Here is an 18,109-nt window from a genome sequence, read left to right as displayed (position 1 = left end):
CCAATATAAATCTAACTTTGCCCTTACCATCAGAGTGAAGTTGTCCGCACACAGGTTCTAGAGGCACATCATGCCATGAACAAAAGAAATTCCCGAAGACCTCCGGAAAAAAAGTTGTTTATGTCTATCAGTCTGGAAAGGGTTACAAAGCCATTTCTAAGGCTCTGGGGCTCCACCGAACCACAGACAGAGCCATATTGTCCAAATGTAGAAAGTTTGAATCTTCCCAGGAGTGGCCGTCCTACCAAAATCTCCAAGAGCAAGGCGTAAAATCGTCCAGGAAGTCACAAAGAATCCTATAACAACATCCAGGGATCTGCAGGCCTCTCTCGCCTCAGCTAAGGTCAGTGTTCATGGCTCCACCATCAGAAAGACACTGGGTAAAAATGGGATTCATGGCAGAGTAGCAAGGTGGAAACCATTGCTCACTAAGAGCATGAATGCTTGTCTCAAGTTTGCCGAAAAAGCACCTGATGATCCTCAAGAGTTCTGGAACAATGTTCTATGGACAGATGAGTCAGAAGAGGAAATTTTTGGCCGACATGGGCCCCGTTATGTCTGGCGAAAACTAAACACTGCATTCCACAGTAAGAACCTCATACCAACGGTCAAGCATGGTGGTGGTAGTGTCATGGTTTGGGGATCCTTTGCTGCATCAGGACCTGGATGCCTTGCCACCATTGAAGGACCAATGAATTCTGCTCCATCAAAGAATTCTACAGAAGAATGTCAGGCCATCTGTCCATGAGATGAAGCATACCTAGGTCATGCAGCAAGACAATGATCCAAAACACACAAGCAAGTCTACATCAGAATGGTTGAAGAACAAGAAATGTAAAGTTTTGGAATGGCCTAGTCAAAGTCCAGACCTAAACCCCATTGAGATCTTGTGGCAGGACCTGTAACAAGCAGTTCATGCTCAAAAACCCACAAATGTCACTGATTTGAAGCAGTTCTGCATGAAGGAGTGGGCCAAAATTCCTCCACAACGCTGTGAGAGAATAATCAATAACTACAGGAAGCGTTTGGTTGCAGTTATTGCTGCTAAAAGGTGGCGTAACCAGTTATTGAGTCTAAGGGGGAGATTACTTTTTCACACAGGGTCATTGGGTTATTTGTTCACTCCGGGTCCCGTTTATCTAATATTAGGTTTTGGTTGAAGATCTGATAACATTCAGTGTCAAAAATATGCAAAAACGCAGAAAATCACACAGGGGGAAATACTTTTTCACGGCATTGCATATTGTTGCTGCTGGTATGAGGTTAGAAAATTCTTAGTGACATTTCTTTGGGATTAATATTGAACCCTTGCAATAGCAAATACTTGGAATTTTAGTAAATACATTCACATATTTAATTGTTCAGTTTTGAAGTACTTTGAGTCATCAGGTAATTTGCAGTTTCAAGTAAATTCAACTTTTTTTTTTTTTTAAATGAAACTTCCATTCAAAAAAGTATGAAATTATATATATTTTAACAAATGTTTAAATGTAAAAAACATTGCTAAATCATCATAGGTCATTTGAATGAAAAGATTAAGGCACTTATTTTTTGTTATTCATGTCAGTTTTACTGCGGAATGACCCTTCAGTACGATTCTAAACTCAGATGTACAAGACTAGCGATCCCCTTTTTATCACCAGCTACCCAATTTTGTTTAAGAAAACTCGATATCCCATATGGCAATGCGCTGGTCAGGTAAATGACACAAACGCATTAGACACCAGAAGTAAACAGAAAATGCAAACACCGTGTCTATTAATGAGAAGTCTTTGTATAAGTTCATAATGATTAAAATAGAGCTGGGACAAAGCATCGAATCATTGGAATAACCAATCGATGGTTGGGGGGGGACGACACACCTGTATCAGTTCATTAATAGGACCCTTTTTTCTTAAGACCGTGAATTTAAATCTACAGTCTTATTCCTTGCCTTTGGTTCCTTTAAATAACAATAAAAACCTCCCCGCCCACTACGCAGCACGTACGTTTGCAGAGTAATAAGCGTGACAAAAAAAAAAAAAAGACTACAGAGACTAACAAAAGAAGGAAGTGGAAAGGTGAAACGCTCTGTTAGTGTAGTTCTAAAGAGCTTCCGTGGCAAAACCACCAACCTGCAGGATCATTTAGTAAGACAGCACCCGACAAAATACGACAGCGGGAACACAAGTAAAAAACAAAAGGAAGCAACCTTCAGTGACAGCTTATTCTGGAAAGAAAGTTGAACCAAAAAGCGTCAAATCAAAAAAAGAAATAACAGGCCTGATAGTGGATGTTGTCACACAAGATATCAGCCCTGTTAGTATAGTAGAGGGAGCTGCATTTAAAAATCTGATTGCGAATCTTGCTCCGGGCTATGAAATGCCCTGTCGAAAGACAATCTCCAAATGCATTACTCTGGATCAAACGTGCAAAGGAAAAGCTTCAAGTCAGGAGTGTAATTCAATCACTCCCGATCTATGGGCAAGCATGGCACAAGAAGCGTTTAACAGTCACCTGCCATTACATTAAGCAAAACTGGGAACTCGAGTCAAAAGTATTAGCGAAAATTACACGAGAGACACACAGCTGTGAATTTAGCAGAAGCGATCAATCAGATGAACAGATTTTGATGTGGCTACAAAAGTAACAGGCTGTGTTCATGACAACGCGAGAGTGTATGTATGCGAGAGTGCTGTGTTACTTTTTGGTAACGTGGCAAGTGTGAGCTGTGCATGGCACAATAAATCTCTGCATTCAGAAAAGCTTGGAGGATGCACGACAAGTCCATACGTTACTGGCAGCAGCAAGGAGACTGGTTGCACATTTTAAAGAGAGTGAGATGGCAACAAGTGTTTTAAATAAAACAAACAAAAATGCTGAACACAGAAAAAGCAGCACTCAAGTTAATACAGGATGTACAAACAAGGTGGAACATGGATTATTATATGTTTGAACGTCTTGAATTAAAATGGCCAGTTATTGCTGTTTTGTCAAAACCAGATTTGACCAAAAAGTCTGACGCAGCTACTTTAGATCTCACGACGCTAATGGCTGCGATACTACTACAGCCATTCAAACTGGAGACAGTACTTTGAGTGCAGAGAAAAACATTATGGCTAGTTGTTTGTACCCACTTGCAACAGGGATAAAACACAGACTGACTGAAGTCCCTCAGGAAGAGGAGACATTGTCTTCTTCAAATTCAACTGATTTGCTAATTCCAGTTACACAGAGTTTGAGAGATAAGCTAGTGTCTCAGTGATTTTGTTTACATCAGCTGAATGACCCAAGTAATGAGGTTATGCCACTGCTTTTTGTGTCATTTCCTGACCCCACGATAGCCATCTGGATTTCCTATACAAACATGCCAAAGACCGCATGTCTGTAGCATGGTCTTCCAAACTAGTGAGGCTGGTGGAGGACAACCTTGAAAATGACAGAAATCATCCCTGTACAAGTGAGGACTTGCCTCTTAAAAACAAATACAGAACAAGCAATGGAACTGTTACTTCATGGACAGCAACAAAACACACACTGCTTCCAAGGAAATCTTAATCCAACAAGAGATTATGATTTATGCTTCTGAAACTCCACTAATCAGCAAAGTTCCCCCGATTTGGCGGAAAAATAACCTGAACACGCTTTCCTAACCTAGCACCCTTGGCAAAGAGCATGTTAAGTATCCCTGCAACATCGGTCCCAAGCGAGCGTGTGTTCAGCAAAGCAGGGATGCTTGAGAACAAACTCCGTTCTTTGAAACCGGAGAACGTCGATGTCATAATGTTTCTGAATAAAATGTCAAGACATCTTAAAGTAAAACAGTAATATTTTATTAACCTTTTGTGAGGAACCTCACCAACAGTGTGACTAAACAATTACAAATGTGTAGTTAAATTCAACTGGAGAAATGTTTACTTTTATTATTTATTTCTTAGCAGATGCCCTTATCCAGGGCGACTTACAATTGTTACAAGATATCACATTATTATTATTATTTTTTTTACATACAATTACCCATTTATACAGTGTTTTTTTTCTACTAGAGCAATCTAGGTAAAGTACCTTGCTCAAGGGTACATCAGCAGTGTCCCTCACCTGGGATTGAACCCACGACCCTCCGGTCAAGAGTCCAGAGCCCTAACTGCTACTCCACACTGCTGCCCTACTTTTTGTGATTAGATTTGATGAAAATATGTGTACTTATTTACACGTTTTTTTTTGTGATGAAAAAACAATGCATTGGGTCTTCATGAAAACGATGCATTGATAGTAAAAAAAGCACTATCGTCCCAGCCCTAATTTAAAACGTGATCATAATTGGAAAGGTTTGCTTTAATAATAGGAGGATGTTGAAAACACCAAGGTGGTTCGCAAAAAAATAGTAAACCAAAAACTTACAGGCTTACAATGGAGGGAAAAAAGGATGTACTTTCCATTGCTCTACTGGTACAGGAGGTGGTTTCACTTCCGACGACAAAGCAAGTCACCACCGCTGGGAAGGTCGATGGGTTGCTGAGGATTCAAACGTTCTCTGAAACAGCCTTACAGTAGAGATCCTTTAGAAGTTTTGAAGAGTCACGGATTAAAATCAAAACTGCAGTAACGACTGTAGACGACGTGACTTTGTTTAAGCTCTTCATTTTTATTATTATTATTTTTTTTTTTTTTTAAGTATTCCAGTGAAATTGTGTACTGTTCATTAAGAACCACATTACAGAACTATAATTTCAATCCAAAGATGATCATTCTGTGCCAACCTACACACACATTCAAGGTCTGTTCACATTCATAAGTCAGTTAATGCTAAACCAACAAAAAATAAACAAACATTCACCCCTTCAGTTAAAAATTAAAAAAACAAACCCACTGATAGACTGTATCTTATCTCCTTTCAATGGTCTCATTACTATGCCACACATACATAACATTTATAACGAGTACACTTGTCATCACACAGTACTATGCTTCAGCGCATTCTGTGATATTTAAATAAACCCACTCATATTTCCTTCATCTTGGGCTCGTTTGCATTTGGAAGGACAATTTCTCTCGATAAAATTAACTCACATGCAAACGGCACTGTAAGGAAGTCATTACCAAAAGAGCGCAAGTTATAACGGAACACGTTTTTCACTTTTTGCATGCAAACATGGCCATCGTCTCACTTCAGATGTGTTCATATTCTAATCGTTCTGATTATCTTTTACAATTCACATGCCAATTGTTTTAGTCTCAAAGAACAGTAACCTTTCTTCACTTCTAAAGCAGTGGTTCACAGCCCTGGTCATGGGGACCCCTTGTCTCTGCTGGGTTTTGTTCCAACTGAGCTCTGAGTTATTTAAATGAACTCAAGTGAACTAACAATTTGGTTAATATTCTTCAGCTTATAAAGTAGTTGGAGATTTCAAGTTCTATTCAAATTTCATACTTAACCTGTTTAAACCCCAGCCCCTCACAGGCAATTTCTGCCTGGGGGGCTGTGCCCTTAAATAAATCACAATATCTTCCAAAGTATAGACAGCACAGGCATGGTTCAGGGCTTGAACCCCTTGGGCATCAGGAGTAAAACCTCAGGTGTGATCAAAGTCTTACTCAGTACCACACTGGAAGGAGATATCCAGAAGAAAATACATAAAAAAAACAAACGCTTTTCATTTTTTTTTTATTTTCTATAGTCATTTTTTCAACTTGTAGCATATGAAAAGAGCCAGATTTCTTTCCAGTGCTTCACCAACATGTCTACTATAGGTAAAAATTTAGAACTGTTTGAACAAAGGGATCAAATTCTACAGGAGTTTTTACAAAGCTAGGCCCAAGTGTCCCCAAACCTCTCCAACAATGAACATTGTGTAAATCTTTATGTCAATTGATATACTAGTTTCTTGAGCAAGTTCTAAAAGGGACGTTAACTTCTGGCACCTCACATGCTATCCATTGCCACATGAATTAGATTTTGTAATCCTCTTTTTTTTTGTCCAATATTTCATTCAAAAGGTGGCCTTTTTGGAGAGCTTTGGGGTGCCCGAAATGTATCCATGATGAGTATGCATGATGACAAATACTCTCAAGCCATATGCCACAACTGTCAGGCACATTGCTCTCACATAACTGTGTGTTTGTGCAGGAGAATGTTGCTACTGAGAATGTTTTGTAGCTCTGAATTTTCAGTACTTGATTCTGTATTTGTGTTACTCGCTTGAAAGTATGTAAAAGTCAAGAAGCAAAATTATTATTTATTATTTATTTCTTAGCAGACGCCCTTATCCAGGACGTCTGCTAAGCAGACGCCCTTATCCAAATAATGAAGAGTTGTTTTTTTTTCAAAAAAGTGTTTACTTCAAATCAAATATTTTCTTTCAAACAATACATACAATTGAACAAAAACCTAATTACACCATGAACTGTACAAAATGAACAAATGAATTACTTGCATCCCTAAGTTGCTATAAAGTCTTTTTTTCCTAACGCATGTGCCATTTCTTGAAGCAGTTTCTGTCCACAATGACACATAATGGCACATCACAGGCTTCGCATTTCCAGGGTGTTTTGTTCCTCAGTTTCCCTTCATTGCACAAAGCACAGTGTCTACGCCCAAAGGAGGCCTTCATGGAGGGGTCGAGTTCCTTGCCCTCTGTAATGGCTACAGGGACACAGAGTTTATCTGTACTCGCACTGGCCTCCTGCTCCACAAGCCCGATGTCCACCAGCTGCTTGCATAGCTCCTCTCTAAACGTTTTGTGTGAAAGTGCCTTTGTATTTGCAGCCTGTGCCAATTCCTTATGGAGCAGAAAACTGTTGACAACAGCAATGTCAATGAAATGATTAAAAATTTCCTTGTACCACTTTTTGGTTTTCTGTGCCATGTTGTAATACTTCATAAGGGCATCTGACAAATCCACCCCTCCCATGTGCTGATTGTAGGCCTTTACAGGAGTAGGAACAGGAACAGGAACATTCTGTGTTCTCCAAATCCCATCTTCATTCCTTACCCGTTTCTGGACTTTGTCTCCTGTGTACACTTTATGAATGGAACTGCACATCGTCACTTCACGTGTATCCATCCACTTGGTGTACAGCAGTTTGTCGCTTCGTATCCAGCGAATTGTCCCCCTATCAGCTTTTTTAGGGAGGGCGTTTTCTTTTGTCCGTGGGAAGCCCTGACGATTTTCTCTAATGGTCCCACATGCTCCAAATTTGAGCTTGTAAAGGTCCCGAAACAGTGTTGTGCTGGTGTAGAAATTGTTAACATACACATGGTACCCTGTGCCTAAGTATGACACCTTTATGAGGTTCATAACGGAGTCATAACTCAGTCCTTTCCCAGAATCTGATTTGGATTTTCCTGTGTAGATGTTGAAATCACATGTGTACCCGTTGTGGGCATCAGCCAGCACGAACAGCTTGAAGCCCCATTGTGTCGGCTTTGCTTTCATGTACTGCTTGAACCCCATCCTGGCTTTTGAGGCCACCGTGCGTTCATCAATTGAAAGGTTCTGTCGGGGGTGGTAGTATGCCTTGCAGGACAGGAGGAGGGAATCCAAGAGGGGTCTGAGACGGAAGAGGCGATCATGTTGTGGAGTTCCTTTCTTCTGATCATTCTCTTTATCTTCCTCTGGGTCACTTATGTGCAGAGTCCAAGCGATGGCTTCATATCTCTTCCTGGACATCACAGTGTGACAGAATGGGATTCCATAAGGCTTACGTGGACTCCAGTAATCCCTCACGGTGGAAGTTGTCAGTAGCCCCATTAAAATTCGGATTCCTAAAAACTGGTAGAAGTCCTTGATTGAAACTGGATCCCACTGGTATTTTTTCCCCTGGGCCTGCTGCTTTTCTCCATTTTTATTTGTGTTTGTACACAAAGATTGAACGACGTTCATGCTGAAGTAAAGCTGGAAGAGGTCTAGCGGGGAATACTTTCTTGAAGTATCCAGTTGTGCTCCAGGAGCTCGTGCAGGACAGAAGCGGTGCTGCATAGGTTCAACGTCATCCTCAGTTACAAATTTCCACCTCTCCTCAGGGTCTGAGGTTGTGGGGGTGGGGGTGGGTGTGCTTGCCCGCCTGCTCTCAACTGGTCTTGCAGGCATGCTTGAGGTGATATAAGGGAGAGGGGTGGGAATGGATCGTCTCCTTTTCCGCTGAGAAACATAAAAACTCTCACTTGAGGGGGGAGGGTTTTCTTCAGTGTCCTCACTGAAAATAAAAAGTGAAATGAATTGAAAATTAGAATAACATTTCCATTAACAGTATCAATGAGCAACAGATTCAAGCACAGTATTTGCACTGCTGAGAGGTGAACATTGATGGATAAAAGTGTCTGCTAAATGTCTACAATAATAATGAGATTGCAGAGAACTTGGCTGCTCTCAAATCAAGCTGCCAGACTAAAAACACCTCAGTTCCTTTCATCTTTACTTTGATTGGCAAACAAAGGAACTGAGTGAGTGATTGTTGGGGCAGGCAGACAGCTTATCTTGAACGGCTAAGAAAACATACACTGTCTCTAGGGGAGTAACATCACTCCTTGTAATCATGGAATTAAAAAAAAAAAAAGTTTGCTAAACACTCCCATGCAATAAATCAGTGAACATCAATGAGAAAACAATAAAGACGGTCAGGAAGAAACAATTATTTCTTGCAACTTCTATTGCATGTAAAAATTAGACTGTATAGAGCAGCACAGCACAGATGAGACATGGTTTTTAAAAAAACGTTATTTCTATGTGTCCCTTGAGAGTCAAATGGTTGCATTTTCTAATAACATACTTACAGTAAAAAAAATGCATATTGAAAATTATGTATAATAATAATAATAATAATAATAATAAAATGTAGTGTGGATCCATTATACTTACAAATCCTGAAGAGGATCCAATCCATCTTCAAATGCTGCTTCAGACATTGAATCAGCGCTCTCCAACCCAGAAAGTTGATCACTTTCGCCGTCACTTTCACTACTATCCATCTCCTCCAAATCTTCAGAAACACTGAATCGACTTCGTTTGGGATGCTTTGGAACACTGCAACATTTTGTTCGATTTTACAAATTTTATAAATTGAAAAATGATCAGAAAATGTTAAGAACCCGTGATCCGTTGTGCATAATGCTGCGCGCTTGCTTGCAATAGATGTGGCTCTGTTTACTTCGCACATCGATTACTCTAATGGATTGGGCTACAAACAAAGTCAAGGTATGATTGGACAGCTTGTGACCTCCCCTACAACGTGATCTGGGAGATTTCACTATCATCAGATAGTTGCAAGACCAGATGGGGTACATTGCTATTGTACCCTTGAACAAGGTACTTCACCTAGATTGCTCAAGTAAAAACCCAGCAGTATAAAAGGGTAATTGTATGTAAAAAACAATGTCATATTATAAGGGCATCTGCTAAAAATACTGGGGGCCATTTTAGTTGAACGATAATAGGAGTGCGACTTCAACTGGAGTGTTTAAGTACCTAGTAGCGTAACCCATCTGCTCCCTGCCTCTCAGTCCTACTGTGGATAATATGACACAGTATAATTACAATGCCACGGCTACTCAGCTACTCACCTGCTGGACTGCATTCTGAATGTGAACTCCCCACCGTCTTCCTTTCCACATCCTCGCATGCTGTTGGGAGAGCTGGCTTCCGCTCCAGCGCCCTGCACTCTCAGGCAGATTCTCTTCAGCACCACACTACACGCCCGCAGGCGTACAGGACCCAGCGCAGGAGGGGCTGCTTTCAAGTCCTCTGATTCTTCCCTCTCTGGTTCCAAGCATTCAAACTCCACTTTGAGGGGCTCCTGTTTAATATGCATTATTTCCAGAACTGCTTCTTGCAAGGAAACTGGTTCTGTCTGGCAGATCTCCAATTCATTGCATTCAGCTTTAATCCCAGCAGACACCTCTGTTTTGATCTCACAGAGCTCCTGTTTAATGGGGAGGGAAGCCAGTGCAGATAAAAGTCTAATTGGGGCCACTTCAAGTTCAGGGAGCGCCTCTTTAATCAGGTCAGTTTCAATCTTCACACTGTCCATGGCATCACACACTGTTCTGCTTGGTAGCTGCTGTAAGAAGAAAAAAATAAATAAAAAATGCTATCAAAAGATGTTTAAAAATGAAGTCCCTGCATGTTGTTGAGTAACATTCATGCAATTATAACCTCCATTGTTAATATCCAGACAAGTTTTTACACTTTAGTAAAAGGAAAAGAAGTTAGACGTGCCCAGATAAGATTGTCTTGGCCAATACCGAGAGCCGATCGAGTTCTGATTTTTTGTGTTTTACCTTATTAGGACACACAGATAGAAAGACACAGAGAACAGAAAGACAGCAAGACAGACAGACAATGCAAACTTAAATGCAAAATACTGTAGAACAGTTTTGATTTTAGCATAATTTAAAAACATTGCCATTATGGAGATTACGGAGAGCAATCACAAGCTGGCTAGAGAAATGAAGTGCTTACGTGTGATAAATAATTAGTATAATATCCATCACCTATAAAATGTGGCATTGAAGTAAAGAAATGGGACCCTCAAAACACCAGGTCCTTTCCAGGCTGGAGCCGGGTTGAAAACTGATTTCTCAGAGGAGAGTGTACTCACTTTGATGTGGACAGCACTTAAGAAATACATGCATGTTACCAGCACAAAGGAAAGAAGCAAAGTTTGTCGGTCTGACATTACCAGGTTAAGTGGCATCTACACAATACAATATATTTCATACATACCATTTCCAGCACCTCTTCTTTAATGGGAACTGGTCCTGCTGTCTGGGGGATCTCCAGTTCATTGCTCTCAGCTTTAATACCAGACACCTCTGACTTGATGCTGTCACATGGCATCTCCGGTTTCATGGGGAGGGAAAGCAATCCAGAGAAAGCCAGTCTAATTGGGACCCGTTCAAGTTTAGGGAGCTCCTCTTTAATGGGGACAGATTCCATCTTCACACAATCCATGGCATCAGACATGGGGGTTCTGCCGAGTAGCTGCAGTTAAAAAAAAGAAATTAATAAAATGTGTCGCCATTCTCTCAAGTAGCCAATCAGAATGCAGCATTTTGTATTTTGACTGGCTAACCCAGACCAATCATATATTTTTATTTTACCGGAAAGTCAGCCCCTTTTAACAATCCTAGTCGATTCAAATTTGCAGCCGCTCTGCGACACGGGGGGGGGGGGGGCAGAGCCCGCAGCACAGAAAAACAAACTAAAGGCAGCCAGTGTTCACTCTGACAACATGTGAGGCGACAGCGTGGGAGAAATACTAGTGGACAAGTACAACGCAGTTAGAAGCAGGTTGACAGCTGCAGAAGACAAACTAAACTTCCAAAAATAAAAACACACATGGTCGTCAAGCCAGTAATCTGTGACAACTGCATGATGTGGGAAATCTGAGAAAACCCAACAGAGCTCAACCAAGTGTGTGTAAAGTGCTGCACGATCCAGGAATTGCTTAAATTAGTAAGTGTGCTGGAAATGGAGCTGGAGGAAATGAGACAGCAACAGGAGCTTGAGGAGCTGACACACCCACAATTCATGGAAGTCTGCACCCCTAGCAGACTGAAAGCCACCAGGGAGATGGAAGAGTCGAAACAGCTGGGTTCAGATAGGCAGAAGAAGGGAAAAAAAGAAACTTCGTCAAACACAACCACCAGAAATCAAAACATCCAACAAATTTGAGCCACTTCAAAATTTAGACAACCAAAAGCAACATCAAGATAATGAAAGAAACACCCAGGACCCTATAAACAGTGCTGGCCAGGCAGCAAAAAGAAGGGAGGTCATGATTGTTGGGGACTCCATATTGAGGAACACAGCAACTTCAGTTCACAGTTTGGACTCTCTTATTAGTGTGCTGCCTTCCAGAAGCCTCTGTCAAGAATATCACTGAGGACGTGGACAGGCTCCTAGAACGAACAGGAGAAGACCCGGTAGTAGTCGTCCACATCGGTGCAAACATTGGAAGAGACAGGCCAAGATCCCTGCAAAACAAGTTCAGGGAGCTAGGAAGGAAATTAAAAGACAAGACCAAAACTGTGGTATTTTCTAGGATACTGCTGGCACCTTGCAAAGGACCATATGGGCAGCTGGAAATACAAAATCAAAATGCATGGCTGAAATCGTGGTGTACACAGGAAGGCTTCATCTTTCTTGAACATTGGAGCACTTTCTACAACAAGGACTATCTATACAGGTGGGACGGACTGCACTTAAACAGAAGGGAACCAATCTACTCGGAGAAAGGATCCTTCAGGAGGTCCAGAAGCATTTAAACTAGAAAGAAAGGGGGAGGAAACAGAAAACAGAAGGGAGACCACATCAAAACAAGGGCAACTCAGGTAAGACAACTATTAAATGTATTTATCTTAATGCTAGAAGTCTCCGAAAAAATATGTTAGAACTTGAAACTACTGCACTAAGTAGTAACTACGATGTGATAGGTGTTACAGAAACTTGGTTGTCTGAGAGTGATGGAGACAAATATAATATTAGTGGGTACACACTGTATAGGAAAGACAGGCAGGACAGAAGAGGCGTAGGGGTAGAGCTATTCATAAGAAATAGTCTTGAAGCCCAGGTGTTAAATCAGGACAAAAAACAACACCGAATCAATATGGGTCAGAATAAATGGACAAAAATTCAAAGGTCATAATAGGAGCATGATACTGACCGCCAAATTCAGACGCCGAGCATAATAATCTGTTACACAATGCCATTAGAAATGCATGTAGAAAAGGAGAAGCCATACTAAAAATGGGGGATTTCAACTTCCATGTAAAATGGGAAAACCCGGTAAGGAGCACAACAGATGAAATTGAAATGGTGGAAATGACAGATGACTGCTTCCTACCGCAATTTGTCAAGGCACCGACTAGAGGGGAGGCATGCCTTGATTTAGTCTTTTCAAATAATGAAGACAGAATAACTAAAACAGAGGTCAGAGCGCCATTGGCAAACTCAGACCACAACATGATGTCATTTGAAGTGTTTTTTAAAACCCCAAAAGTAATGACTAAAGCTAAGGTTTACAATTGTAGAAAAGCAAACTATGAAGGTATGAAACAAAGGCTAACAGAAGCAGATTGGAGTAAAATAGAGAAAACATCCACAGAAAAAGGATGGCTTTAATGTAGTAATAGAGGCACAAAACAATTACATCCCAAAAGTAGACAAATCCAAAACAAAATGGCCAAAATGGTTTAATAGATCAATTAAAAATATTCATAAAAAAAGGCAATTTACAGAGCATTTAAAGGGGACCAAAAACAAAAGTACACAGAAAGTGTACTTCGAACTGCAAACAACTCAAAAAGGAAGTTAGAAAAACCAAGAGAGAGATCAATATTGCTAAGGGGGCTATAACCAATTCCAAACTTTTTCCAATATTATAACAGCAAAAGAGCATTCAAAGAGGAGGTTAACCACTTCAACACCATGACAGACTCACGTACGTCAAATGAACACCCACTTACAGTACCACGCCGTACCTGCATACGTCAAGTTACCCATTCTATTCTATGATCGGTTTCTCAGTCTAGCGTTTCAGGTTTCATTCTCTAAAGCAGTGCTAGTACTGTGGAATGTGCAATGAAAGTTGAGGGAGGGTCAGGTGACATTGGAATAGCTACATGACACACAATTGGATACAAGTCTACCTGTGGGCATTTAGAAGGATGAGATACATTTAAATTATTATGTTTTGTTTTATTATTAGTTTTACTTGTTAAGTTGTAGTTTATATAGTTTTTAGCGAAAGCTAAACATGGCAACGTACGTGGTCTTTCTATAATGAGCAATGGGAATTAAGTTGGTTCGGAGGATTTTGATACCAGCGACAGTGATGCTAACTTATCACTCAGCTATTATGATGAAGAGGATGTGGAGCCAAGAACAGTACAAACAGAAGAGCATGCAGCTACTTTACAGGTAAGCCAGCTGCAAACGGGAAGCTGTTTGGTTTGAAATTGCAGTACTGTGACAAAATAGTAATCAAAACACAGCACTGGGTACAGGCAATGCAGCAGCCAGATCCATCACAATGCCTGTGCAAGGTAGCTGTGTACAAGCATTTGTGACTATCCCTCCAACACAAGCGAAGCAGACACTGTAAAACAGGTACAGGGTCTGCTACAAAATGAAAAAAAAAAAGACACAAGAAAAAATGTGCCGTGGTTGCGAAGGCAATCCTGGTTTCTGTTGTATTGAACATTTCAATAAATGGCACAGAGCAAGTCGATAATGGCACACGTTTTGATGTTCGATTTTTATTTGATAGTTACTGTTTACCGATTATTGTTATTAGCAGCGTTTGCTTTCATTATTAAAAAAAAAAACGTTTTTATCTCTATATTGAATATAGGTATGTAGTACACAGCAGCATAAAAGGTTAATGAAAAACACAGCTTAAGTGATTTATTTGTGTTTTATTAATCATATGTTAACATTTTATAGCAATTACAGGTTTGAAAACATTTTCAAAATCTGAAACCTGGGAAGGGGCTTCATTTTTACATCTGGAGTTGAAGTGGTTAAATGTCTAAGACACAAATGGACATAGACAAAGAAAAAAAATAGCAAATATATTAAAGGATTACTTTTCACAGGTTTTTAACAAAGGAGGACACTGACAACATGCCCCACATGTCGACCTGTTCCTATCTAGTTTTAAATAACTTTAGCATAACAGAAGCAGAAGTGTTAAAGGGACTAGGAGCTCTTAAAATAAACAAATCCCCTGGGCCAGATTAGATCTTCCCAATAGTACTCAAAGAAATGAAAAGTTATTTACAAACCGCTAACCAAGATCATACAACAGTCTCTTGACACAGGGGTTGTACCGACAGACTGGAAAATAGCAAACGTAATACCGATCCACAAAAAGGGAGACAAAACCGAACCAGGTAACTACAGACCAATAAGCCTGACTTCTATTATATGTAAACTTATGGAAACTATAATAAGATCCAAAATGGAAAAATTACCTATATGGTAACAATATCCTGGGAGACAGTCAGCATGGTTTTAGGAAAGGGAGATCATGTCTAACTAACCTGCTTGATTTTGTGGATGTAACATCAACAATTGATAATTGCAAAGCATATGACATAGTTTATTAAGATATCCAGAAAGCTTTTGACAAAGTCCCGCATAAAAGATTCATTCTCAAACTGAACAAAGTAGGGATTCAAGGAAATGCATGCACATGGATTAGGGAGTGGTTAACATGTAGAAAACAAGAAGTATTGATTAGAAGAGAAACCTCAAAATGGAGCGAGGTAACCAGTGGTGTACCACAGGGATCAGTATTAGGTCCTCTGCTATTCCTCATCTACATTAATGATTTAGATTCTGGTATGGTAAGCAAACTTGTTATTTTCAGACGACACAAAAATAGGAGGAGTGGCAAACACTGCTGCAGCAGCAAAGGTCATTCAAAATGATCTAGACAGCATTCAGAACTGGGCAGACACATGGCAAATGACATTTTATAGAGGAAAGTGTAAGGTACTGCACGCAGGCAATAAAAATGTGCATTATAAATATCATATGGGAGATACTGAAATTGAAGAAGAAATCTATGAAAAAGACCTAGGAGTTTATGTTGACTCAAAAGTCTTCATCTAGACAATGTGGGGAAGCTATAAAAAAACGCCAACAAGATGCTCGGATATATTGTGAAAAGTGTTGAATTTAAATCTAAGGAAGTAATGTTAAAACTTTACAATGCATTAGTAAGACCTCACCTAGAATATTGTGTTCCATTCTGGTCACCTCATTACAAAAAGGATAATGCTGCTTTAGAAAAAGTGCAAAGAAGAGCAACCAGAATTATCCCGGGTTTAAAAGACATGTCATATGCAGACAGGCTAAAATAATTGAATCTATTCAGTCTTGAACAAAGAAGACTACGTGGTGATCCGATTCAAACATTCAAAATCCTTAAAAGTATAGACCATCAACCCAGGAGACATTTTTGACCTGAAAAGAAAAACAAGGACCAGGGGTCACAAATGGAGATTAGATAAAGGGGCATTCAGAACAGAAAATACAAGGTATTTTTTTTACACAGAGAATTGAGGGTCTGGAACCAACTCCCCAATAATGTTGTTGAAGCTGACACCCTGGGATCCTTCAAGAAGCTGCTTGATGAGATTCTGGGATCAATAAGCTACTAACAACCAAACGAGTAAGATGGGCCGAATGGGGCCTGCTCTCGTTTGTAAACTTTCTTATGTTGTCATAGTCCATATCACCGACATCTTGGTTTGCAATTTGATGACGACGCCATCTTTGTTAGTGTTTTGTGAAGGAAGAGCCATCTTGGTCAGCAGTATGTTAGTTTTTTTTTTTTAATAATTTTAAGGCACTAAACCTGATCAATAGACAAACATTTATAATTTAAAAGTAACGAAAAACTGTGTGAAAATACAAGCGGGTCAAGCGATATTAACAAAGTTAGAAAGAAAACATGCTATTGTTATATATATATATACGACAAGTTACAGACTGCAATACAATAACATGTACAGTTTAAAATGTACAGCATATATGCATTTACTACTACAAACTATCAACCTACCACTACATTACTTATATAAATAGATGTGAATACCTCGGTAAAGGGATAGTTTGTGTCTCGCAGGTCCAGATTGGGAACAGAAATATTTTGCGTTCAGCAGGCAGCGCGCTGAAAGTTTGAAACACTTCCTCTTTGTCTTCAGTCCCTGCCGAAGCGGTGTATCATGGGAATCCAGCGATGCGGTGACGTGTTTCCCAATAGTGTATACCTGCTAAACGGACTCACCACGGCTTATAAACCTGCTTCTGCAAAACTCATACCACTAACACCACCTCTACAGTGATGCAATCGACAAGCCCCACACTCATCCCACCCACGGGAAGCCTTTTTTTTTTTTTTTTTTTTTTACAGAATCTGCTTGTTTGTATTGTTAAGAAAAGCTCAGACACCTAAAAAAGAAAGTGCAACATGCCAATTTGAAGCGTTTTACAAATACTGAATACATCGTCAATATTTCTTTAAACAAGTTTGAAATTGGGAAAAAATGTATAGTGTTGAAAAATAAAGCAAGCTTGAAAATGTGAAAAACAAAAATGTATCAAGTGTTGAAAAGATAAAGCAAGTTATGAAAATAAAATGAGCAGTAAATTGTTAAAACCTGTAGAGAACAGAGAAGCGTGTCTGTTAAAAAAAGAATAAAAACGTGCTAAACAAATAAATAAAACAAAATAAAATGTGAGAACCTGTATACATTGTTAGCATTTTAACAACCTTAATTTACACAGCTTGAGACCCAAGCACAAGTTCCAACTTTGTTACAATGTATTTGCTTAAAGAAAAACAAAAACATTTTTAAAATAAAATGCTGCAAACCCTAAATGTGTCTGTGTTTGTCTGTGTCTGAGGGAAAGAGAACACTGTTGTACACTAAACTGTGCCCCGCAGGAGCTAAGGGTGCCTCTCAAAGATAAGAAACTAGGGGGGTCCAGCACTGGCTAGCAGCATTGTGTCAAGGGTGTTGCTGGTTTGTTTGTTTGAAGATAAGAAACGGTGCAGAACCAAACGTCGAATCTTTGCAATAAATGGTAAAAACAAGGTTGCAATTTAAAAGGGGAGAAATGTGAATTGTTAACACGTGTAGAGGCTGCATGTCCAGAGCTATATTGCCCCGACACAGAAGGAAGCGACACAGGATGGCTTTAAACAGAGAAGTGTGTATATTTAATAAAAGACAACATGTTTAAAATTAGGAACAACCTGTTTAAGAGAGTTCAAGAGTTTGTTACAATTATTTTAGCCAAGATGAAAATAACTCAACTTTAGAGATGCTAGTTGGGCCCCTCATTAGCTGGGGTGGGTGTTCTTTAGAATGTCCAGTTTGTAACGGTCAGCTAAGAATATATGGTATTTTAAGATGCCAAGTGGCCAACCAACCTCGTGGTTTTCACATTATTGTCCTTTTAGAAATGCTTTTGTGTCAATGTTCTGCCAACAACTACAGTGTAGTATTGAAACATAGTGGTGCTGGTAATTCAGTTATGCTAACTGAAATTTTTAAAAAGCAATAAACACGTTAAATCTTTTAAATAATCCAATTTATTCATCAGAAAACATTGCT

General features: G+C 39.7%; 1 protein-coding gene across 2 annotated transcripts; it reads right to left on the bottom strand.

Moving 5' to 3' along the window:
- Nucleotides 1-6,199: 6,199 nt before the first annotated feature.
- Nucleotides 6,200-16,841, bottom strand: LOC131723424 (piggyBac transposable element-derived protein 4-like). Of its 2 annotated transcripts, XM_059017234.1 has the most exons (5): nt 16,585-16,841; nt 10,701-10,958; nt 9,539-10,035; nt 8,838-9,002; nt 6,200-8,175 (listed from the first exon to the last, which is right to left on the bottom strand). In XM_059017234.1, the coding sequence occupies exons 2-5, from the start codon at nt 10,938-10,940 to the stop codon at nt 6,444-6,446; spliced, it is 2,634 nt and encodes an 877-aa protein (XP_058873217.1). In that variant the 5' UTR covers nt 10,941-10,958; nt 16,585-16,841; the 3' UTR covers nt 6,200-6,443. The 2 variants fall into 2 exon arrangements, with proteins under 2 accessions (XP_058873217.1, XP_058873218.1); XM_059017235.1 differs by lacking the exon at nt 10,701-10,958.
- Nucleotides 16,842-18,109: the final 1,268 nt, after the last annotated feature.

This window comes from Acipenser ruthenus, chromosome 55 (genome assembly GCF_902713425.1).
Source record: "Acipenser ruthenus chromosome 55, fAciRut3.2 maternal haplotype, whole genome shotgun sequence".
NCBI classification, from domain to species: domain Eukaryota; kingdom Metazoa; phylum Chordata; class Actinopteri; order Acipenseriformes; family Acipenseridae; genus Acipenser; species Acipenser ruthenus.
The sequence above is the reverse complement of the archived record's forward strand: the minus strand, read 5'-3'. Positions and strand labels throughout refer to the sequence as shown.